The sequence below is a fragment of the Callithrix jacchus genome, chromosome 14 (genome assembly GCF_049354715.1).
Source record: "Callithrix jacchus isolate 240 chromosome 14, calJac240_pri, whole genome shotgun sequence".
Classification (NCBI taxonomy): Eukaryota; Metazoa; Chordata; class Mammalia; order Primates; family Cebidae; genus Callithrix; species Callithrix jacchus.
Genome location: NC_133515.1, coordinates 6096693 through 6119342, shown reverse-complemented (window position 1 = coordinate 6119342; position 22650 = coordinate 6096693). Strand labels below are relative to the sequence as shown.

General features: G+C 49.6%; 2 protein-coding genes across 6 annotated transcripts; one reads left to right on the top strand and one right to left on the bottom strand.

The window, feature by feature from the left end:
• Window positions 1-1204: 1204 nt before the first annotated feature.
• CIAO1 (cytosolic iron-sulfur assembly component 1) lies at window positions 1205-6588 on the bottom strand. Its single transcript, XM_002757376.6, has 7 exons — window positions 6317-6588; window positions 5337-5485; window positions 5070-5181; window positions 4883-4971; window positions 4156-4357; window positions 3450-3537; window positions 1205-2155 (listed from the first exon to the last, which is right to left on the bottom strand). The coding sequence occupies exons 1-7, from the start codon at window positions 6453-6455 to the stop codon at window positions 1915-1917; spliced, it is 1020 nt and encodes a 339-aa protein (XP_002757422.1). The 5' UTR covers window positions 6456-6588; the 3' UTR covers window positions 1205-1914.
• Window positions 6589-6798: 210 nt separating this feature from the next.
• On the top strand, window positions 6799-21426 carry TMEM127 (transmembrane protein 127). 5 transcript variants are annotated; one of them, XM_008980057.5, is made up of 4 exons: window positions 6799-6939; window positions 7318-7669; window positions 16722-16886; window positions 17604-21426. In XM_008980057.5, exons 2-4 carry the CDS (start codon window positions 7426-7428, stop codon window positions 17909-17911), a joined length of 717 nt encoding a protein of 238 aa, XP_008978305.1. In that variant the 5' UTR covers window positions 6799-6939; window positions 7318-7425; the 3' UTR covers window positions 17912-21426. The 5 variants fall into 5 exon arrangements, with proteins under 5 accessions (XP_008978305.1, XP_002757424.1, XP_078204730.1 ...); XM_002757378.5 differs by having other exon boundaries at window positions 7295-7669; XM_078348604.1 differs by having other exon boundaries at window positions 16785-16886; window positions 17604-20027.
• Window positions 21427-22650: the final 1224 nt, after the last annotated feature.

Genomic DNA, 22650 nt, shown 5'->3' with positions numbered 1-22650 from the left:
TAATACTTTCAAATCCACTGGCCTGTCTTATACTTCTGAAATAATCTTTGAGCCATGAATGATTTTGTAACCTCATGTACTGGTCACTTGGAAACTGGTTCATTGAATTCTTCCAAATGAAATGCATTTCATTATACAAATCACATCTGTTAATATTCCCAATAAAGTTCATGATAGAGTACAGATTTTCAGAAATTCTAATTTTTGCTTGAAAGCTTTATCATTGGCAACACTATCAGTTGTTTCCCATGAAGTAAGAGGCTCATTCCATTCATTTTGCAGAAAATGTCAGCCAAATACTCAAGTCTAAATACCATAATCTGCCAGTTCTTTCAACTCTAAAGGGAATGCCTTGAACATAGCGAATTCTGCTTGCAACTCAATTGTACAGTTGCTTTTCCTCAAGGCACCCATACTTCAGTGCATAGCAGAGGGGCTTTATGCATGCTTCCCATTTTCTTAGAATATTTTGTGTTAAGATCAACATTTTTTTTTTTTTTTGAGATGCAGTTTCATTTGTATCCCAGGCTGGAGTGCAATGGCACAGTCTCAGTTCACTGCAATCTCTGCCTCGCAGGTTCAAGCGATTCTCCTGCCTCAGCCTCCCAAGTAGCTGGGATTATGGGTATGGCAATACACCTGGCTAATTTTTAGTAAAGACAGGGTTTCTCCATGTTGGTCAGGCTGGTCTTGAACTCCCGACCTCAGGAGATCTGCCCACCTTGGCCTCCCAGAGTGCTGGGATTACAGGCATGAGCCACCGCGCCCAGCTAGGTCAACATTTAATACAGTTAGCCACTGTTATTTATCAAGGATGTGTCAAAACTACTAGAAGTTTGCTGCCACCACCTTGGTTCATGCTGCAGTGCCAACAGTTGACCTCACAGATCCTCCCTCAAAGGGTCTTGGGACTCCCAGGATCTAGAGACCACATACTCTTGAGAACCACTACTCTAGGTACCACACCACTGTCTTTCTAAAATCTAAGGTCACAGCTTAAACTTAAGTGAGGGCTGTAGTTTTGGAGACCATTGTCACATTAGAACCTATTTAGAAGTGACTGTCGAGACAACCTTAGCGCAACCCTGAACACCGACTGCCAAAGCCAGTGTTTCTCAACTGGTTTTTGTCACCATTCCCCTAAGGAGCCTTCTTCCTGCTCACTCACTGCCATGAAAATGAAATACCACAACCACACTGTATGTTTGTGGAGGACCAGAAACTACTTTTTATTTCTACTGAAGAAGCAATTTGCATCCCTGTTGAAAATATAGGGCCTCTGTCCAGTAATAACCCTCCCTTTTAGGGTTCCTGTCTTCTCCTTTTTTTCCTACTCTGTTGCCATCACAGCGTAACAGTGCAGGAGGTATATGAGGGTTTCTGAGGGAAAGCAGAGATGCCCCTCTCTCAAATCTACATTCAGAAAAAAATTTCCTTCAATATTGATTGGATGTCTTAAATGCAAAGATTTACCCAGAAACTGGGAAGGCAGGATCTATTTCAGACAAGGATTCACCATGGAATTCTTTTATGAATATCCTTATGAATAGGGCTCGGGACGCAGATGGATTATTTGTCTTACAACTTCAGAAAGGCCTGAGACATATACCCCCTCCTACTATACATAGTGATTATAAATAGTATATTTACCCCCAAAAAATTTAACACTGTGCCCTAATGCAAGAAAAATCGGTGGTATAACAATGTACTGATGTTCTGTAGCTCTTTACTGAGGGCCTCATGACAAAGGCGGGGAAGGAGAGCAGTTCTGTGGCTCCATACTTCCACCCAAGTCTAAATAGAAGTGAGCCATTTTAAATGAAGGTCAAGGATGCTCCTCCTGGTCTTCTCAGGGGCTGGCAAAGTCTCATGACATTTTCTGGGAGTCATTATGCTGTCCAAAGTTGAGGTAGCTCAGAGGCCTTCAGGCCGCTGATACTTCCAGAAGGCCACCTCCCCATCATCACTGCAGGAGGCCAGCAGCCCTGGCTCCTTGGGGTTCCAGGCCACACAGTTGACATCTTGGGAATGGGCCTGATGCAAGTGGGCTGTCAGGGAGAAGGTGGGCTGCTGTGGATCTGAGTTGGGATCCTCCTCAAACACACGAATTGCATCATCCCCACAAGCTGTAGCCAAGGCCCCTGTCAGCTGACACCTGGAAGGAAAGTGACATCAGTGGGTATACCTGACTGATTAGGTCATACCTACTATGACTTGTTCCATAGTTCCTGGCCTGTTCTCTTTCCTAACTTTAGGCCTCAGCTAAAAACCTCCTCTTGAAATGTTTCCCTAAGTAATAAGGAGTCACAAATATTACCCACTTACATCTTCAGATGCTGCCATCTAGTTTTTTCCCCCACTATGATTACCCTAAAAAACTACATGCAGTTATGAACTGCACTTTTCTCACTTGGCATAAGCAGTTTCCCATGTCATAAAGTTTTTTTTGTTTGTTTGTTTTTTTTGAGATGGAGTCTTGCCTTGTCACCCAGGCTAGAGTGCAGTGGCACGATCTCTGCTCACTGCAACCTCCACTTCCCAGGTTCAAGTGATTTTCCTGCCTCAGTCTCCCCAGTAGCTGGGACTACAGGTGTGTGCCACCATGCCCCGCTAATTTTTGTATTTTCAGTACAGACAGGGTTTCACCATGTTGGCCAGGCTAGTCTCGAACTCCCGACCTCAAGTGATCCACCCGCCTTAGACTCCCGAAGTGCTGGGATTAAAGGCATGAGCCACTTTGCTCAACCAAAATAAAGTATTTTTAACCCCTTTCTTTTCTGTTTTTAAAGACAGGGTTTCTCCATGTTGGTCAGGCTGGTCTCGAGCTCCCTACCTCAGGTGATCCACCCACCTCGGCCTCCCAAAATGCTGGGATTACAGGCATGAGCCACAATGCCCGGCCTCTTAACCCCTTTCTTTAAACAGTGATATAACAAGCTGAGTTCTACCATAATTTACTTAAATTCACTTTTGTTGAATAGGTGATTCCCAAATGCTAATATAAAGCAAGCTTAAGTGCTTATCAGTTTTTTTTTCACTGTTCTGGATTATTTCCTAGGGATCAATTCTCAGGGCCAGAACTAAGCTCTGACCTACTCTCCTATATGAATGATGCAGCTTTCCCAGCTTCCAAAGGACAGAGTCAGTGTTACCAAGCCATAAAAACTCCAGCCATGAATGCAGATTCAATAATAACTTCTGTACAGCACAAACTGTGTGAACCCTGAGCACTGGTGCTGTCCTCACAGCATGGAATTGTTTCTTGCTCCCGTGAATACCAGCCCAAGCAGCTGTAAGCCAGCATGGTAGAGTCAGGGCTGATAAGGAATGGGGATGGCTGCCCTCAATTCCCAAGCACCACCCAAGGTTGCAGAGGGCTGCATGGGTCATGCCTTCTCTGAAATCTCTGCTTTATGGGGATGGAATGGGGGTAGGGGATAGAGTCTTACCAAGCAATGTCATAAATCGTCCTTGAGTGGAAGCCCGACAAAGTACAGACACATTTCCAACTGGGGTCAGAGCCGCTGCATGCCACCCCTGCAAGACAGACTTCGCTTACACTTAAGACATTCCTATGTCCTAGGCGCCTCAGAGGAGAATCTAACTTACCTTCCCTCACCCTCATCTTCAACTGATTATGAGTCCACATCTCCATTCCTGTCCCCATTCTTGCTGATCTACCTTACACACTATGGCCAGACTGGCCTTTCTCAAGCAGAATTCTGAGAAGGAAACATCCCTGTTCCATGGCAAACTATATATAATTACTTAGTCTGCCTGTGAAGGCCACCCACCAGCTGACTCACCCACTTTATTCCTCTTCAAACCCTAGATATCCTACACCCCATTTAAAGGAATTACACCACTCCTCACATCAGGCTAGGCATTCCCACCATTGTTACCTTTACTCACACTGTTTTCACTTGGAATTCTCACGTGAAATTATCATGTCAAAATTCTAAATACCCTCTTAAATGCAGATGAAACGGCCCCTGTTCCACAAAGCTTTCCCGAATCTTCCAGCACTCCAACCAGAGCCCTCTTGTGGCACATCTTACCTTTTACCCTGATTTGCTCTGACTCATATATGTGTCTTAGCAGACTGTGAATCCCTTGAGAGATGGGTCTTCTTTAGCTCTACTAATGGACCCTCACCTTGTTCATTGCCTGATAGATACTGGTGCCAGATGCGCACAGTACGGTCATCACTGCAAGATGCCAGGCGCTGGCCACTGGGGTCAAAGGCCAAGCTCCACACAGTGGATTCATGGCCCTCGAGGGTGGCACAGCATACCCAGTCATCCTCTTCCTCCCGGTACAGCTTCACTGTGTCATCATAGCTGGCAGAGGCTAAGAGCTGGGGGAAGAGGGAAAGGAGACCCAACATGTGTCTGTGTGCCCCAGGAAGTGCAGGACAGGTCAGTCCCAGGGATCTGCTTTTATTTTTATTTATTTATTTATTTTATTTTCTTGAGACAGAGTTTCACTCCTGTTGCCCAGGTCGGAGTGCAGTGGCACAATCTCGGCTCACTGCAACCTCCGTCTCCTGGGTTCAAATGATTCTCCTGCCTCAGCCTCCCGAGCAGCTGGGACTACAGGCACCTACCACCACCCCCTGCTAATTTCGTATTTTTAGTAGGGACAGGGTTTCACCATGTTGGCCAGGCTGGTCTCGAACTCCTGCCTTGGCCTCCCAAAGTGCTGGGATTATAGGTGTGAGCCACTGCACCCCGCCAGATCCACTTTTATGAAGGGACTAATGTTTTTTGTTCACAGATGGAGATTCCTGTAAAAGCTAAATTAAGGCTGGAAAGCAAAGGAAGGCTGGGCACAAGCCTGCACACTGGAGCCCTTCCCACAAGAGACTTTGCCTGACTCTTACCTCCTGACTTGGGTGCCAAACCACATGCTTGACATCCTGTGTGTGGGAGTTGAGAACACTGACACATTCATACTCATCCTCTTCATCAACTGTGGGAGAGAAAAAGGAACCCAAGAGCCGACCCTGTCAGGGACACCGAAGAGGCTGTCAGGTGGTTCCCAATCCATCTGGAGGGACCTGGACTCACCTTCCCAGACCCAAACACTCTTATCTCGGCTGCAAGTAGCCAGGAGGTTGCCAGATGGGGCCCAAGCCACTGACTTGACCTCATTTTCATGGCCCTCGAGAGTGGTTACACACTGTGAAGGGGGAAGGAAAATGAGAATTAACAGCAGCTAACTCCCCTGAGGCCCTTCCCATGGGTACAGCCCAACTGGAGCAGGTTGGCTCAGGTTCCTGAACCAGCCCTGGGGAGCAAACAGGCAATAATTCTGGTCCCAACCAGCCAGGGTACCTCAAAGTCATCCTGGTTCTTCTTCCAAATGCAAGTGGTAGCATCAAAGCTGGCAGAGGCCAGGTAATTACCGCAGGGGGACCAGGCCACCTTCCGCACGGTGCGCTGGTGGCCTTCAGAAATGACAGACTTGCAGATCCAGCTGTCACCTAAAGGTGGAGCGCAGGCCAGGCTCTGGAGCTGGGTGGAGCACCATGAAGCTATTTGATATTGGGGGGCTAGCTAGCATTGGAGTCAGGCTACTGGGGGAAAGCTCAGGGGGTCTATTTCACAGATTTTACAAAGATGCAACTGATTCTACTTCCTCTGGTGGCCTTTTCTTTTCTTTTTTTTTTGAGACTGAGTTTTTGCTCTGATGCCCAGGTTGGAGTGCAATGGTACGCTCTCAGCTCACTGTAACCTCCGCCTCCTGGGTTCATGGGATTGTCCTGCCTCAGCCTCTCGAGTAGGTGGGATTACAGGTGCCCGCCACCATGCCTAGCTAATTTTGTATTTTTAGTAGAGACAGGGTTTCATCATGTTAGCCAGGCTGGTATTGAACTGTTGAAGTCAGGTGATCCACCCGCCTTGGCCTCCCAAAGTGCTAGGATTACAGGCGTGAGCCACCGCGCCCAGCCTCTGGAGGCATCTTTCTAAAACAAATCTGATCTAAAATTGCCATTGGTTCCCCAACGCCCTCGGTATGAAATCTGAACGTCCAGTCTCAAGTTACTCTGCAGGCCACTTTCCTAACACCTTTCTCTTCCCACTTTCCTGCCTTAGCAGCTACCACAATTCCCTCGACATTTCAGCCTGTCTGCTGACGTTTTTGCTCCCAGTAGTTGCAGACTTCTTTGCCTGCAAAGCCCTTCTCTAGGCGGCTAACATCCGACTCTCCCTCTGTCAGGAACAGGGTCAGCCTCCCAGGCAGGCTGCGCGTCCGCACTATGCGCAGGCGGCGCCCGCAGCGCCAAGGGCCGCGCAGCCAGGCTAGGCCTTACCCTCCGTGCCCCAGATGCGGATTCTCCGGTCGCCGCCGCACGAGGCCAGCAGGGTCCCCGCGGGGTTCCAGGCCAGGAACCAGCAGCGAGAGTCCGGGTGCGCCGGGACACGGCCCAGCAGCACCAGCGAGTCCTTCATGGCAGCCCGACGCAGGGAGAGGTGGGGACGGTCAGAGTCAGCTGCGCAGACAGCAGGTCTTAAGCGCGCATTTGCGCGCCGCCCACTCTAGGTTCCAGCGGCCGGCAGAGGCTCCCGCTTCCGCCGGAGGACCAGGGTCGCCCAGGGAACTCAGGTGCCTACTGCTGCGGCCGCGTGGCCCTCTGGGAGTTGTAGTCGCTCTCCTCACTTCCGCAGGGAAAACATCACAGGACGCCTCGAACTACCAGTCCCGTAAGGCCCTGCGGAGAGCCGGCGGCGAGCACAGGCTGTGACGCGCACGGGGAACGGGGCGGGCAGCCGGAGGAGGCGGAGGCAGAAGAGTAGGAAGCCGGAAGTTCATCGGACCCGGGTCTGTCCGTCCGGGCGTTGCGGGATTGGGGCCTGGGAACACTCGGCCCCGGGCAGCCGAGAAGCCCAGGACTGGGCTGAGCGGCGCGATCCCAGCCCAGAGGCCTGCTGACTGGTGAGGAACAATGGGCGGCGTGGGAAGGGTGTTTTCTCCGCACGGGTCGCACCCCAAACCGCCGGTCCCTGATCACCGGTCCCCGATCCCCGCGGCCCAGCCGGGTCCGCCGCCCCTCGACACCCTCTGGCCGAGACCCTAAGTGCGGGTCTTTCCTCCAGCAGAAGCCGATCCCCTATCCCTCCAACCCCCACCCGAGTCTACCCAGACCCCATCTGGCCTCTGGCCCTCTCCGGTTGTCGTCCCGCAGTCCCATTCCGGAGTCTCCTGTCCCCGCCCCCCGAATCCCCGCAGCCCTCCCCGTCTCCGTCAGCCCTGGGTCCCACCCCCCATCCTCTGGTGTCAACCCTGACAGCCCAGCGCCGGCCTCACCTGCAGCGTACCCGGAGCGTTGCTCTCCTCCACCGAACTGTGAGGCTCTGCGCGCTCCGCGGAGGTCGGCGGCAACCAGCAACGACTGCGGAGCGACGGCGGGCGGCCCCGGGCATGTACGCCCCCGGAGGCGCAGGTCTGCCCGGCGGGCGCCGGCGGAGGAGCCCGGGAGGCAGCGCTCTGCCCAAGCAGCCGGAGCGTAGCCTGGCCTCGGCCCTGCCTGGCGCCCTGTCCATCACGGCGCTGTGCACTGCCCTCGCCGAGCCCGCCTGGTTGCACATCCACGGAGGCACCTGTTCCCGCCAGGAGCTGGGGGTCTCCGACGTGTTGGGCTATGTGCACCCGGACCTGCTGAAAGGTGAGGGTGCTGCGCACTGGCCCTTCAGGCCTCGGCGGGGGGCAGAATGTGGTTCCCGCTGAAGCAAAGATAGCCAGGGACCAGACACTTGGTTGAAGGAAACGGCCCCATTCCTGCCTGGCGTTCCTGCCCACCAGGTGGCTCTGTTTGGGGTCTGGCCCCTCATTAATTCTGATGTTATTCAGCTAAGCACCTACTTCTCACAGCCATGTTAATCCTGACTGCTGCTATTTTAGGATTCTGCTGGAGGAAGGATGCTGTGTATCAAGAAAAGATACGGGTGCTAGGTATCACAGTTAGCTGGCCCCTTCTAAGGAACCTGTGGGATATGGGAAACCTTCTTTGGGGCAGGCCGATTAATGGAGAAAAAGGAACTTTTAATATTGAGTGGGTTTTAAAAGATATTTTAGAGTTCTATGTAATTGGATGTGTATTAGAGAAGAAAGGGATCTGTGGTATTTTAGGTAATCAGAAAACAGTTCCATTGCCACCCTCAGTACAACAGTTGGAATTTGGCTCTTGGAACCATTACAAGTGTGCCTGACAGAGGCAAGGTTGCTTTGTTCATCATCATGCTTTCCAGCCAGATAGACAACAGAGTATGGGAGGGTCCTAGGGGCCCCCATAGTTCATCCTGCCCAGTATTATCTCCAGTAAAAACTAATGTGAGGGCAGGACTGGACTCTTAACACCTTTTTACCCTAGCAATAATCAATGGACCCCAAACAGTCCTTAGAACAGCATAGTTCATCAACCCCAAGGTCTTTTGAACCATTTTGAAGGTCTTATATCCTCTCTGTGCTATTCCCTGGCTGTGATGCATTCTGAACTGGTTTACTGAACCGCCTATCAGAAGCACTTCCTGTTAGATATCTGCATGTTACCTCCTGAAGGATTCAAGCACTGGGATTCGGTGAAAAGGTCCAAGTTCCTGTCTGTGCATTGGACCATACTGTGCTTCTGCAGGTCTAGGCTGAAAAGCCTCATCCTTGTGGCCAATTGTTGTCTTTCTCTGAGTGTTTTCTTACTGTTTTGTACCTCTCTTGCGTTTTAGAGGCTGTAGGGTGATTTTGTAGAAGGTTGGGGGCTTCTGCTTGATTCCAGATTTTGCGTTAATGATGCTCTTTTCTGGGTCGGCTTGTTAAAGCCAAAGTTATGCACATGACAGAGGCCTTGTGACATGCAGCCTTTTCTCTGTCATGTTGCTGATCACACAAAGAGCATTAAGCTTGAGTGAGTCTTGGTGGTTTTTCTTCTAGCTCATTGCGCGGCACTTGCTTTCTCTGAAGCACACATACCACCTTCCCACTACTAGACCCATCAGATCTAGAAAACTAGATCTCTGAAATCAAGCATGGCATGGGGTGTGCTTAGCTGTGGCTCAGAAAAATGAATGATCTCCCCAGGGCTACCCAGTTGGGGGTGGCAGAGCTGAGACTATCCCACATGTGTTGATGCCAATGTAAGATGTTGCTATCTCATTTATGGTTTTTATCCTTTGTTTTACTAAAGCTGTCATAAAGAACAATCTCATAATTATTTCACTTTGGTGGGCATCTTTGTTGAAGGCATGTTAAAAATAAAAGTAGGGCCGGGCACAGTGGCTCATGCCTGTAATCCCAGCACTTTGGGAAGCCGAGACGGGCAGATCACCTGAGGTCAGGAGTTTGAAACCAGCCTGACCAACATGGAGAAACCCCATCTCTACTAAAAATACATAATTAGTGCCACCAGGCGTGGTGGTGCGTTCCTGTAATCCCAGCTACTCTGGAGACTGAGGCAAAAGAATCACTTGAACTGGGAGGTGGAGGTTGCGGTGAGTTGAGATCGCGCCATTGCACTCCAGCCTGGGCAACAAGAGTGAAACTGTTTCAAAAAATAATAAATAAATAAATGTAAATTTTTGAGCCGGGCATGGTGGTGGGCACCTATAATCCCAGCTGCTCAGGAGACTGAGGCAGGAGAATTGCTTAAACCAGGGAGGAGGAGGTTGCAGTGAGCCACTGCACTCCAGCATGGGCAACAAGAGCGAAATTCTGTCTCAAAGAAAAACGTAAATTTTTGGTGCAGGTCTTCTTTGTTTACATGTGTATTTACCCTTTCCAAGAAATTATTCAGGCCAGGCCAGGTGCTTGGGAGTGACTCATACCTGTAATCCTAGTACTTTGGGAGGCCAAGGCAGGCGGATCACCTAAGGTCAGGAGTTCAAGATCAGCCTGGCTAACATGGTGAAACCCCATCTCAACTAAAAATACAAAAATTAGCCGGGCCTGGTGGCTGGTGCCTGTAATCTCAGCTACACAGGAGGCTGAGGCAGGAGAATTGCTTGAACCCAGGAAGTGAGGTTGCAGTGAGCCCAGATCACACTACTGCACTCCAGCTTGGGTGACAGAATGAGACTCCATCTCAAAAAAAAAGAAAAGAAAGAAATTATTCAGGCTCCACTTCATCTTTTGCAGAGCATGTTTTCTTAACCTTTACATTACATTTGCTCACATACTTAGAGATCTTAACCCATGTATAGTTTCTGCTTGCTTGCCTGTGGCCATCTCCTAAGAACACTTTGTGCCCATTAGTAGGAGTGTTGTCAGTGGTGCCTCATGAGCTGTCGTAGAAGAATTAGTGAGGAATCCGGAGGTCCCTGATTGCGTCTTCTGTTGTTTTTCTTTGTACTTGTTGGTACCCAGTGGGCCTTCAGACAGGTAGTATCCTGTATGACTGTTGTGATTCTCAGGGCCTAACAGATGTCCTGACCTGGGAGCCTGGTCTCAAGAGGGAGTAGAGCCGTCAAACATAGATGTGGTGCATATAGTTTTTTTTTTTTTTTTTTTTTTTTTTGAGATGGAGTCTTTGTTGCCAGGCTGTCACCATCTCGGCTCGCTGCAACCTCTGCCTCCCAGGTTCAAGCAGTTCTCCTGTCTCAGCCTCCTGAATAGCTAGGACTACAGGTGCCACCACACCTGGCTAATTTTTGTAGTTTTAGTAGAGATGAGGTTTTGCCATGTTGACCATGCTGGTCTCGAACTCCTGACCTAAAGTGATCCACCCTCCTTGGCCTCCTAAAGTGCTGTGATTACAGGCTCCTGGCCACATATCGATATTTCCAGAGGGAGAACAGACCCTTCCAGGTCTCTCCAGGTGATGGGAGTTGGGCAGCCAGCAGGCCCTGGAGCAGCCTTACCATTTCTCAACCCCTGCCCAAGTGCCACACTTGGGCATTATGCTAATCACACCCCATGCCTGCTTTTTTCCTCCTAAACAGCATCTTTATTTGGTATGTACTGTCATCAGCCCCACTTCACAAAGGTCCCAGCTCAGGGAGGCTAGTTAGTTTGTTCAGCTAATCCGAAAGGACACTGACTCCAAGGTCCATACTCTTACCACAACACCTTAGTGAGCTCCGAGTTTATTTCCCATCAAAGCTACTCAAGGCTTATCACTTTCCTATTCTAATTGAGTTTTATCACAAGCCCAGCCAAAGCTGTGCTTTTTATCATAACTTCGTCACCTCAGTGTCGGGGCTCTAGTTGGTGATCCCAGGGCAAAGCCACTCTCCCATTGTCATTCACAAAGCTTCAAAGGCTTTAGCCAATGAAACCTGGTTCCAAAGACCCCATCCTGGGCTGAGCATAGTGGCTCACTCCTGTAATCTCAGCTTTTTGGGAGGCCGAAGCAGGAGGCCAGGAGGATCACTTGAGCCCGAGAATTTGAGGCTGCAGTGAGCTATCATCATGCCTCTGCACTCCAGCCTGGGTACAGAGTGAGACCCTTTCTCTAAAAAAAAAAAGAAGACCCCATCCTGGTTTTTCTCCACTGCCCCTGCAAGTGATGCCTGCTTCTCACACAGCTCTCAACCTGGCCCTGGATGGAGATAGACTCAGACCCCCAGTGGCCCCAGAAAGAGGGGCCTCAGATAGTCATTTCTTCTGAGCCTTTCTGCCTCTCAAGTGTGGCCAGCAAAGGGCATTGGCAACAGCCCCAGGAAGCATCTTTGGAGAATGAGGAAGTTGGGGAGAGGAAGTTGGGAGAACCACAATTGACAGTAGTCACTGGCCTTCCAGGGAGAGCCTATGTGCCTGACAGGTGGTGACTGGGGCAAATGACACTGCCAGGTTCTGTGGGGCCTGTTGGTATCTGTGGGATGACCTGGCTAGGCACTAGAGGGCCCTGTTAGAGGCCTGTATCACAGGCCTATCTGGAAGCTAAAAAAGTCACGGTGGGGAGAGGCTGAGCAGGTTGCACAGCTGCATAAGAGGGATTGGGGCAGTGGGGAAGTGTCTAATTCACAGGGACTCCAGCAAGGAGGGACGGGGGTGGGACAGAAGTCCCTTTAGCCTTTCTGCCTATAAACTGTTTGGGTTGGGAGTGGTTAGAGCAATGGGCAGCTAGACAGGAAGAGGCAGGACTTTCAAAACAAATCTAGCCCGGTGATTCACCAGTGACCTTGAGCAAAGTCAGTTCCACGGGATCCTATTACAGCTACCTACTTCCCTGATTAGAGGGGCACAGCCAAGAAGTGTTTACTAAAATCAACAGACCAGAGCACAGTTGGAGAATAGGACATGTTCTGTGTCTACCCAGGGCATCGTAGACTATACCACTGGCTTGAATTTCAAGTTAGGGTCCTGCCTTGCATGCCATTTTTGCCTCAGATAAAATCCTACATAATTAACCTTTGGGGGTTTTCTTTGGCAATCCCCCCATGGGAGCAGGTGTTTGTTGCCTTCCCTGATGTACTGATGTCTAGGAAGGGAGAAGAGAAAGACACTGAGATACTAACTCCAGAAGAGTCTCTGAGCTGGGCTCCAAGCCGGTCTACGATAACTGCCTCTTCCTGTGTGCTCTAAGACCCTCTGAGGAAAGCCCACCTGTTACATGGGCAAGCCCCTGGGGTATCTGTTAACATTACCCAGAGGGAAGTTCACATTTGGTTTTCTCACTAACCCTGAGGGTTTACTCACAGCTTTGGAGTGGAGAAAGGCAGTTACACTGAAACAAAACCTGTTGGAGTTTTAGGTCAAAAGCCCCTTCTCTCTATCACATTGTCACACTAGTAGAGCAGGCCCTTAGTCTGGCTTCAGTAGGCTTTGCAATCCACAGACTGACGTGTGGTCAAGGAAGTCTTGGTAGAAGAAGGAAAGGCATGCCGAGGTTAGTAACAGAACAGGTGGCTGCTCTTTCATGGGCACGGTATCAGCTGACCCAGCGTGCCCTGGTGGTGGGTGGGGCAGATGCTATTGTTTTCATTTGATCAATGAGAAAACAGAGGTCTGGCGCACTCAAGGGACTTGCTCAAAGTAATGCAGTCTCTGCTAGAGCTAGGATTGGGTGCCAGGTCCTGAGCCTTTCTGGTGTCCTGACCACTTCCAAGAGCAAGCTCTGATGGTTGGTAGTGCTGCAGGAGCGTAGACATCGTGCCTGATAGGTTTTACCCAATAATTCCTCATATGAGGACTTAATGACCCAAACCTTTTTTTGTTTGTTTGAGAGATTTCATGCTTCAAACTGTTCCTCTAGTGAGCTTAGCAGCTGGCTCCAAGGATGGCTCCAATAGTATTCCTGTTAGCTGCTGACCCCCTCAATCATGCACAACTCTTTAGGATTTGATTGATTATCTCCAGGGAAAAATACATTCTGAGCAGCACAGTACAGGGGAGCCTGACCGTAGTTTGGAATCTAACTCTGCAGCATGTGGCAGGGAGGAAGCCACTTCACCTCCTGGAGCCCCCAACTCCTCATCGGAGCTGTGTGGTAAATCCCCCAAGGGAACAGTGAGGCTTAACGATGATCACATTTGACCTATCTGTGTACACAGGCAGTCCCAGGAGGGGTATACAAGGTCCCTCCAACAATGTTGGGGAGGAACAGGTGGGCATCTGTAAGGAGAAGGACATCCTCTAGGAAGCTTTTTATCATGTGCATGTCTCCTTATTACTAAAATTCATGTATAATGAAAATAAGACAGTAGGAGTATATGTCATGGATGTTCATTTTTACTGATAATAAAATAAACATCCTTGTGCTCATCATCCAGCCAAAGAAACAACACAGTCTCCTTGAAGCTCCCTTGTATTACTTTTCTCATTGCAAGTGCCTGGCTTCATTAGTAATGTGAGTGGAATCTGACATGGCCTGCTGCAGAGCCGCATGTGACCTCCGGCAGGTTATTCTCGGAAGCACTATAAGAACACTGCCCCATCCCTGCCGCATGCCATGTGGACCCCAAGAAAAACTCTCTCAGCTTTTAATAATATTTAAAATAAAGTCAGGAGATAGCCCCTGTCTCCTAGAGCTTTTCTTTCAGCGAGGCCCCATGCACTACGGCTCTGCAGGGGTTCAGTGAAGGCTGGTTCCAGTTGCTGGCAGGCCTCACACACAGGCAGGGTTTCTAGAAGTAGGCAGTTACCCAGGCAGGATGCTTGAGCCCAAAACATAGTCAGCAGACAAGAGATCATGAAAGATAGCTCTGAGGGCTGCTTGGTGGGTGACCCAAAGCCAAACAGAGGCATATGAGCCTTATCTGGGCCCAGCCAGTTTCTGCCAGGCAAACTCTTGAGTCTGAGGCAGGGTATGTAAGCTCAATCCCAAAGGCACAGGGCTTCCCTCTACCCAGAACCTGTGATGCCAGCGTCTGATGGGCTGAGACAGCTTTGCTGGGTTTGGGTCCCCTCTCCAGGTTCCTGGACTTTCCCTCATCAGTCCACCTTCCTCTGAGTTCTGGAACCAGTGTTTCTTGAAGTGTGGGGCATGGATCACCTGCATGGAGATTACCTGGGCTTCTTGTTAAAATCCAGATTCCTAGGCCCTCGTCCAGACCTAGAACTCAGACTCTCTGAGGACCTGGGGACATGGTTTCAGCCAGTGCCACAGTGGTTTGGGTATGCCTTAGAGATTGATGATCACACCCCACACCATCTCAGCGTGAGATCAAGTTCAGGAAAGGACCCTATCAAGCTTGAGTTTTGCCAGCCCTTTCCAAATTTTCCTAAATCACTTGGTGATCCATGGCCCAAATAAAAGAACTTGCCAGTGGCTATAACAGAGAAGGGAGAGGAAGTTAAAGCCCCATTTTCTACTTTTTTTTTTTTTAAGATGGAATCTTGCTCTATTGCCCAGGTTGGAGTTCAGTGGCGTGATGATCTTGGCTCACTGCAATCTCTGCCCACTGGGTTCAAGCAATTCTTCTGTCTCAGCCTCCCAGGTAGCTGGGACTACAGGTACATGCCACCATGCCTGGCTAATTTTTTAAATTTTAGTAGAGATGGGGTTTCACCATATTGGGTCAGGCTGGTCTCGAACTCCTGAACTTAGGTAATCCACCCTCCTCAGCCTCCCAAAGTGCTAGGATTACAGGCATGAGCCACCCTGCCCGGCCCCATTTCCTACTTTTTATTAAAGCTTAAAATACTAATCATAGCCTGGTTTCTTTTTGTTTCAACCTTTATTCTACCCTATGCTTCTGGGAGCTATGGCAGTTTGCATAGTTATCAAAGGACAGCAGTGTCCTCTAGTTGAAATGTTTTTTTAAAAGAATAGCTAAAGTACTGGAGGGAAATACAAGTTGCTCTGTGTGTCTGGTGCGTGATGTCGTCATGGGCTCTCCCTGCACCATGACTCTCAGGGACTCCATGAGTACTGTGTCTTTCCTTTCAGTCTCTTCCTTTTCCTTCATTTATGCCCTTGACGTGTGCACATTGGCACTCTCCAAGGCTTCTGGGGCTTTTGTGGCATAAATGTGGTTGTTTCCTAGCTTTTCCCATTGCTGGCTTGTTCCCCAGCTCTGCTGAGTCTCTTCTAGGTGGTGCTATGCCCTTTACTTCCCAGTTTTCAGAACCTTGTTTTACACCTCTGTTTCTTTTTGTATGGGTTTATGCCTTTAAAAAAAATTCTTTTCTTGTTGTAGGGTTTGGGGAGGGAGCAAAACTCAATGTGACAGTATAGTCTACCCTCTTTTCTAATTATGTAATACTTTCTTGTAGCTACACATTTCTCTAAACTGCTGCAACTTCTTTCTTCCTCTTGATTTCACTTTTTTTCTATGGTAAAATATACATAATATAAAACTTAGCATTTTAACCTTTTATTTTTTTAAGAGACAGGGTCTCACTCTGTCATCCAGGCTGGAGTACAGTGGTGTGATTATAGCTTACTATAACCCCGAACTCCTGGGCTCAAGCAATCCTCTTGCCTCAGCCTCCAAAGGAGCTAAGACTATAGGCATGCGTAACCATGCCCAGCAATTTTTTTTTTCAGAGAGATGGGGTCTCACTGTCTTGCCCAGGCAAGACTCAAACTCTTGGCCTCGAGCAAACCTCCCACCTCAGCCACCCAAAGTGGTAACCATTTTAAGTGTTCGATTCAGTGGTACTAAGCATATTAACATTGTTGTGCAAGCATCATGACTGTTTCCAAAACTTTTTCATCATTTCAAACTGTACCTCTGTGTACATTAAATCACTTACTGTTCCCCTGGCAACCACTATTATACTTTCTGTCTCTATAAATTTGACTATTCTAGGTATCTTGTGTGAGTGGAATTGTAAAATATTTGTCCTACATTTTGTTGATTTCACTTAGCACAGGTCTTCAAGTTCAACTTCTTTTTGGAACAAAAAGACAATGAATGAGTGAGTAAATGGACAATCAACATTAATTGACCTGTGGTCTTAGCCTCTCTGGCTGTCTTAGCTCAGAAGTCAGGCCTTTCCTTTAGCAGAATGCATTAACATGTCAGGTTAATTGTCAGTGTCTTTAAAAATGGTTAGAAGGGCACGGCAGATACAGTGAAGTAGAATCCTGCACTTAGGCTTGTCTTCTTGGAAAGAGGAGGCCTTGAGGTACAGGAGAGCAGTGGCCCAGGGCTTCTGTCTGCTAATGTGGAATTTGTTCCAGCTCCCCTGCAGACCACCTAGGAGCAAGAGCTAAGAGAGTATCCTCCAGAACTTCCCTGGCTCCCCAGGACTGTGGTGGACGGGATCAAGCCCCTTCTAGGTTGAGATTTCCTGCACCAGGTGTTACATGGGTCCTTGAAGATTTGGTTCTCCTCCTACAGATTTCTGCATGAATCCCCAGACAGTGCTGCTCCTGAGGGTCATCGCTGCCTTCTGCTTCCTAGGCATTCTGTGTAGTCTCTCCGCTTTCCTTCTGGATGTCTTTGGCCCCAAGCATCCCGCCCTGAAGATCACCCGTCGCTATGCCTTCGCCCATATCCTCACTGGTAAGCCCAGGTCCCCCTCACGGTGGGGGAGGAACTGCCACAGGGTGGGGGCATCCTGTCTGGAGTTGCTGGTGGGGGCTCTGTGAGCAGACACCCTTCCAGGAGCTCATGTGCAAAGCTCCAGCCTTTCCCAGAGTGTCAGGGTATCAGCAGCCTGCTCTAGTCTAGCTGCTAACTTGCCAGGATCACAAACCACTCAGCCCAGCTGTAGAGAGGAAATGTTGCTAGAAATTCTGCAAGGAAGCTCACAGCTCTCTAAAAATGGTATTTGAAGCCCAGCTGAGCTTAGACCGGCATGAGTGAAGAAGGAACCAGGCTGTCTCCCCTGTCTCCTCTGGAGCTCCTGGTCAGATTCTCTCCTCTCCACCTTCCTGCTTCCCTACAGACCAGCCTTTTCTTATATGTGGCTGCTGTCCTCCCTCATGCCTGCTTTGCTGTGTTGGTTTGAATTGTGGTGTGCCCACTCCAGCTCCCAAAGCTGCATGACCCTATTTGTTCCTTAAGACAGTGGGAATCTGGCCTACATCAGGTCAGACTGCTGTCCCCAGCCTCAGGCCAGGAATCCCATGGCCAAGAGAGCTCCTCCTTGCTGGGTCTGGGCCCAGGCAGGTTCTCTGAGAATGGGGATTGGGTAGTGAGGCTGCGATTGGGTCCTCAAGCATCTTGTTGGTAGAGTGCCCTCTAATCCCCCTTCTGTGCTGTCCATCTGTCCCCTAGTCCTGCAGTGTGCTACTGTCATTGGCTTTTCTTATTGGGCTTCTGAACTCATCCTGGCCCAGCAGCAGCAGCATAAGAAGTACCATGGATCCCAGGTCTATGTCACCTTCGCTGTTAGCTTCTACCTGGTGGCAGGAGCTGGTGGAGCCTCAATCCTGGCCACAGCAGCCAACCTCCTTCGCCACTACCCCACAGAGGAAGAGGAGCAGGCTCTGGAGCTGCTCTCTGAGATGGAGGAGAACGAGCCCTACCCAGCGGAATATGAGGTCATCAACCAGTTCCAGCCACCTCCTGCCTACACACCATAATGCCAGCCTTGGGCTCTCTTCCTTGGCAGCCCTTTCCCCAACTCTGCAACTCCTCTTGCACCCAGAGGAGCTCCTTTCCCCAGCAGGCCTCACTGGTTCCATGTTCTCCAAACCTTCCCCAGGAGAGGAAGTTATTCGAGTATCCCTGCTCTCAGAACTGGGGGTCCACTGGTTTTCTATAATGCACTGTTTCCCTTCTGCCACATCCTGCTCCCTTCACGTTCACGAGTCATTAGCAGCCAGGGAAGGTCATCCAAGTTTCCCCCAGGATGGATCTTTGGGACCGAGACTTTCCTTGGAGAGCTGCTGAGAGTGGACAGTCCCAGGAAGAAGTGTCAGAGGGCCCAAGGGAAAGGGGACTGTGGCTTGCAGGCTCACATCACAGGGATCAGTGTTTGTTTCACAGCTGTGGCTCTGGGCCAATGCCCCCAGCCCTCTTCCTTCTCGGAGTGACCCACCCCCAGGCCAACTGCTCCGGGGAGTTCTGTGCACTTTACTCTTTGGACTTCTCCTCACTTATGCCCTGGTTTTATGGGGAGAGGGAATTGCTGTTGGGAAGGCAGAACAGTTGCTACCCTCCCTGGCCTTGCTTTGTGTGACTGGAGCCCAGACAAGGAGAGCAGGAGTCAGCATGAGACCGAGGCCTCCTGGTGCCTACCAAGGATGAAAGTAAAGGGGACTACATCTCCCAGCCCTTTCACCTTTTAAATGTGAGTGGTTTTAAAAGGAAAAAAAACAAAACCAGGCAACAGCAACACTATTCTGTTTTTAAAATAGGGACAAGACTGTTGTCACTTTTTAGAAATGTATCCCATTCCTTTTGGCTCTGCAATATTTGGGCCGTAGCTTCTTCCAAGCCCATGGTAGTCCCTCCCTGAGTCTCTCCCAGCAGAATGCAGCCTCCCTTCCCTGGCCCCTTCCCTCCCAGCGACTATCGCTCCCTGGGGCCTTCTTGTGGAACCCAGAGGGGCTAAGGACTGTGGCCTGGCTGGCGGGCCAGCGTGGTGCTCTTCAGGACTGCAGCACTGAGATGGAACCTGGCCTCAGTTCAGGAACAGGGGCCACAACAGGGCAGAAACCCACCACCCTCCACATAGGAATACAACCAGTGGGGCTCCGTCACCTGAGGCATCAGACCCACCTTGTCAGCCCAGCAGGCCGGGCTGTGTCCTTCAGACTCAACGCTGCCCTAGACTCCAACCTGCCGCATGCCCCTCTCCCTCTCTTGAATGTACTCTGGCCTTGCAGTGTGCTGCTGGCACTTTCTCTCTCAGCCATCACCCTGGCCACGCTGTTTGCTCTGGCTCTGGCTGAATTTTCTGCCCTGAGCTCTGCGTATAAAGTGGATGAAACTTGAAAGACCTTCAGTGTAGATCCAGATGGCCAGCTGTCCTTGTTAAGTTACTTGCTTCTTGGAAATGAACGTCCATTGCTGAGCTGAAAAGGAAATGGATTCCAATCTCCTCCAATCTTTAAGGTAATAGGCAGTTCAAGCAAGACTGGAGAATGGACAACACTATGAAGCTGTGGCTAGAAAGGGACTGTCATGTCCCATCCTTTGGCCAGATTGACTGGGGATGTCTGGACAGATGCCTGCATGGGTGATGAGGGCCACATCTGCACATGAGCGGGTGGCTGCTTGCAGTTCACTGCTGTGATGCCAGAGTGTCTTCAAAGGTGACTCTCCTGCTCTTCTGGACTCCGCTCTCAGGCAAGAAAGGCTGCTGGCTGCCTGCTGTGTGATGTCTGACCATAAAGCCAAGGAACTGAACTACATCTTTCTGTAAAATCCTGAGTTTGTTGTTGGCAGGTTTACATGTGGCCAGCTATCTCTGTCCATGGGTGTCTGAGCAGGCAGACCAGAAGACCAGGCACCAGACATGCATGCCAAAGGGACTGGTCATCTCCTGAGGACCTGTACATGACCCTGTGGACCATTCCATGTGATCCGAAACCCACTTTTTATTCACTTCCCATGCCTCTGGCCTTCCCCTTCTTTCTCTTTTCCTCTGTCATCCTGACACTGATAGTTTGTCATATAAATTCTCCTGGTTGTATTTTTTTTTTCTAGGAAAAAAATTAAAAAGGAAAGCAAACAAAACCCAGAAACCACAAATAAGAATGGAAATGCCAATGGCCGCCTGTCATTTCCTGTCATTTTTCTGTCATAATTTTCCTGATGTGGTTTGTTCCCTTTGTCTCAGAGAAGAAGGAGACATTCATGAGGTTCTAATTTTTTTTTTTTTTGAGACGGAGTCTCACTCTGTCATCCAAGCTGGAGTGCAGTTGCTTGATCTCAGCTCACTGCAACCTCTACCTCCTGGGTTCAAATGATGCTCCTGCCTCAGCCTCCTGAGTAGCTGGGATTACAGGTGTGCACCACCATTCCTGGCTAATTTTTTTGATATTTTTAGTAGAGACAGGGGTTTCACCGTGTTGGTCAGGCTGGTCTTGAACTTGACCTCAGGTGATTCATCCCAAAGTGCTGGGATTATAAGCATGAGCTGCTACGCCCAGCTAAGGCCCTAATTTAAAATAGTTAGAAGGGACTTGACGTGGGCCAGCTCTGTGTATGGCATTTTCACCCCCAGAGCTTCCTAATCCTGATTATTTTCACACAGGAAGTTTCTAGGTCTTTCTGGAACAGCTAGAAACAGCTGACTCCTGACCAAGGTCCAGCCTTCAAACCCTGAGCTCTTCACGCTGCTTCCTCTGGTGGGCTACAGAAGAGAAAGTGGCTCTGGAACTCTAGCTATCCTGTGGGAGAAAATAGACTTCTTTGGGCTCTAGCTTGCACAACAAACTGCACTTTTTTCCCCCTTCTATTTTTTTTTTTTTTTTTTGAGGCAGAATTTCATTCTTGTTGCCCCAGCTGGAGTGCAATGGCATGATCTCAGCTCACTGCAACCTCCACCTCACAGGTTCAAGCAGTTCTCCTGCCTCAGCCTAGTGAGTAGCTGGGATTACAGGCATGTGCCACCATACCTGGCTACTTTTTTGTATTTGTAGTAGAGACAGGGTTTCTCCATGTTGGTCAGGCTGGTCTCAAATTCCTGACCTCAGGTGATCCACCTGCCTCTGCCTCCCAAAGTGCTGGGATTTCAGGCCTGAGCCACCATGCCCAGCCTTTCCTATTTTTAAATTTTATTTAATAATTTGTGTGTTTTCCTCTCCTTTTATTTTGTGTATTTCACATTTTCCATCACTCCCTAGAAACTGCACTTTCTTTGAAAGCATAGGCAATGAATCTTACTAGGAGAGGCATGGGGGTGGAGATAGTCTGGGAATGTGACCTGTAAGCCTCCTGTAGGGCAGTGCCAGGCCTTGATTGCCCCCATTCCCTCATTCCCTTCCTTCCCTCCCTCTCTTCCTTCCCTCTCTTTCTCCCGCCCTTCCTTCCTACCTACCTTCCTACCTTCTGCCTACATGGTAAAAGAACTGAGAGCTCCCTTCAGGGAGTGGCCCATTTAGGTGTCTTTTGTTATTGCTAGGGAGAATACACATCTTTCTTGGAAGCTAGGAGTGTGTTCTCTCTCATTTCATGTCCATTCAGACAAAGCACTGTTAGGCACCATTGGAAATACACTGACTGATGGGACCGTCTCCAAGGATTTTATGTCCTTAGTTCAGGAGATAGACTTGTCCACAGAAAGACATGAAGTGGGCGGCTGGCTGGGAGAAGTGTTATGCCCAGAAGGGAGCCAGTTCTGAGCTGAGTGATAATGAAGGGCTTCCTAGAGGACACAGCTTGAGCCACACTTGATGTGGGAGTGAATTGAGGTAGGGACACTCCTGCTGAGAGAATGGCAAGAGCAAAAGCACACTGTGGCCGGGACGTGGTGAAAGCAGAGGTTAGATAGGCGAGAGGCGCTCATCTAAGGCACTAACAGCAGGGGGAGCCCTGGACATATTTTAAGAACGGAAGGGTGGGACGAAGCTTTATTTTAATAACATGACAATGGGAAGGGGTCTGCCTGGCAGTTAAGTGAGGGTGCCGGAAGTGGGAGACAGGACCTCTCAAAGGGGAAGAGGGCAGTCACAGTTGAGAGAGCCCAGTGTTTCAGCCATGTGCTGGAGTCAGGAATGCAATGCAGGAGCCCCAGTCCCTGTCCACCCATCACATGGCAGCTGGAAGGTAGCATCAGCTGTGCAGGCAAAGAGGGGCCAACATACTGGAAGCCATGAGATGTGAAGGGCCACAAGGAGAGGACCCTGGGACACATGAAGAGGTGGTGCATCTGCAGGAGGGCATCTTTCCCAAGATGACTAGAGGATCTTCAGCCTGCATCTTGCCCATGGTGTCCATGCTCTTGGGCACTACACTAATGGAATACAGGTGCTGTGGGGAGACACAAGGGAACTGACAAACTTCATGGCCTTGTTTTCAAATAGCCTACAATCTTCCCTCTTCCCCTGCATTTTTGCAGGGAATGGCATTTTAATGGGAGTTGGGAGGTGCATGGAGGAAGAGAAAATGTCTTTTTTTGCGGGGGTAGAGACGGGGCCTGACCACGTTGCCCAGGCTGGTCTCAAACTACTGGCTTCAAGCAATCCTCCTGCCTCAGCTTCCCCAAAGTGCTGGGATTACAGACCTGAGCCACCGCACCTAGCCTGAAAATGTCATTTTGAATGAATCCACCTGAAATGAAGACACTTTAGTAGGGTCACTGGTTTAAGAATTAAGATACCAGCCAGGCGCAGTGGCTCATACCTGTAATCCCAGCACTTTAGGAGGCTGG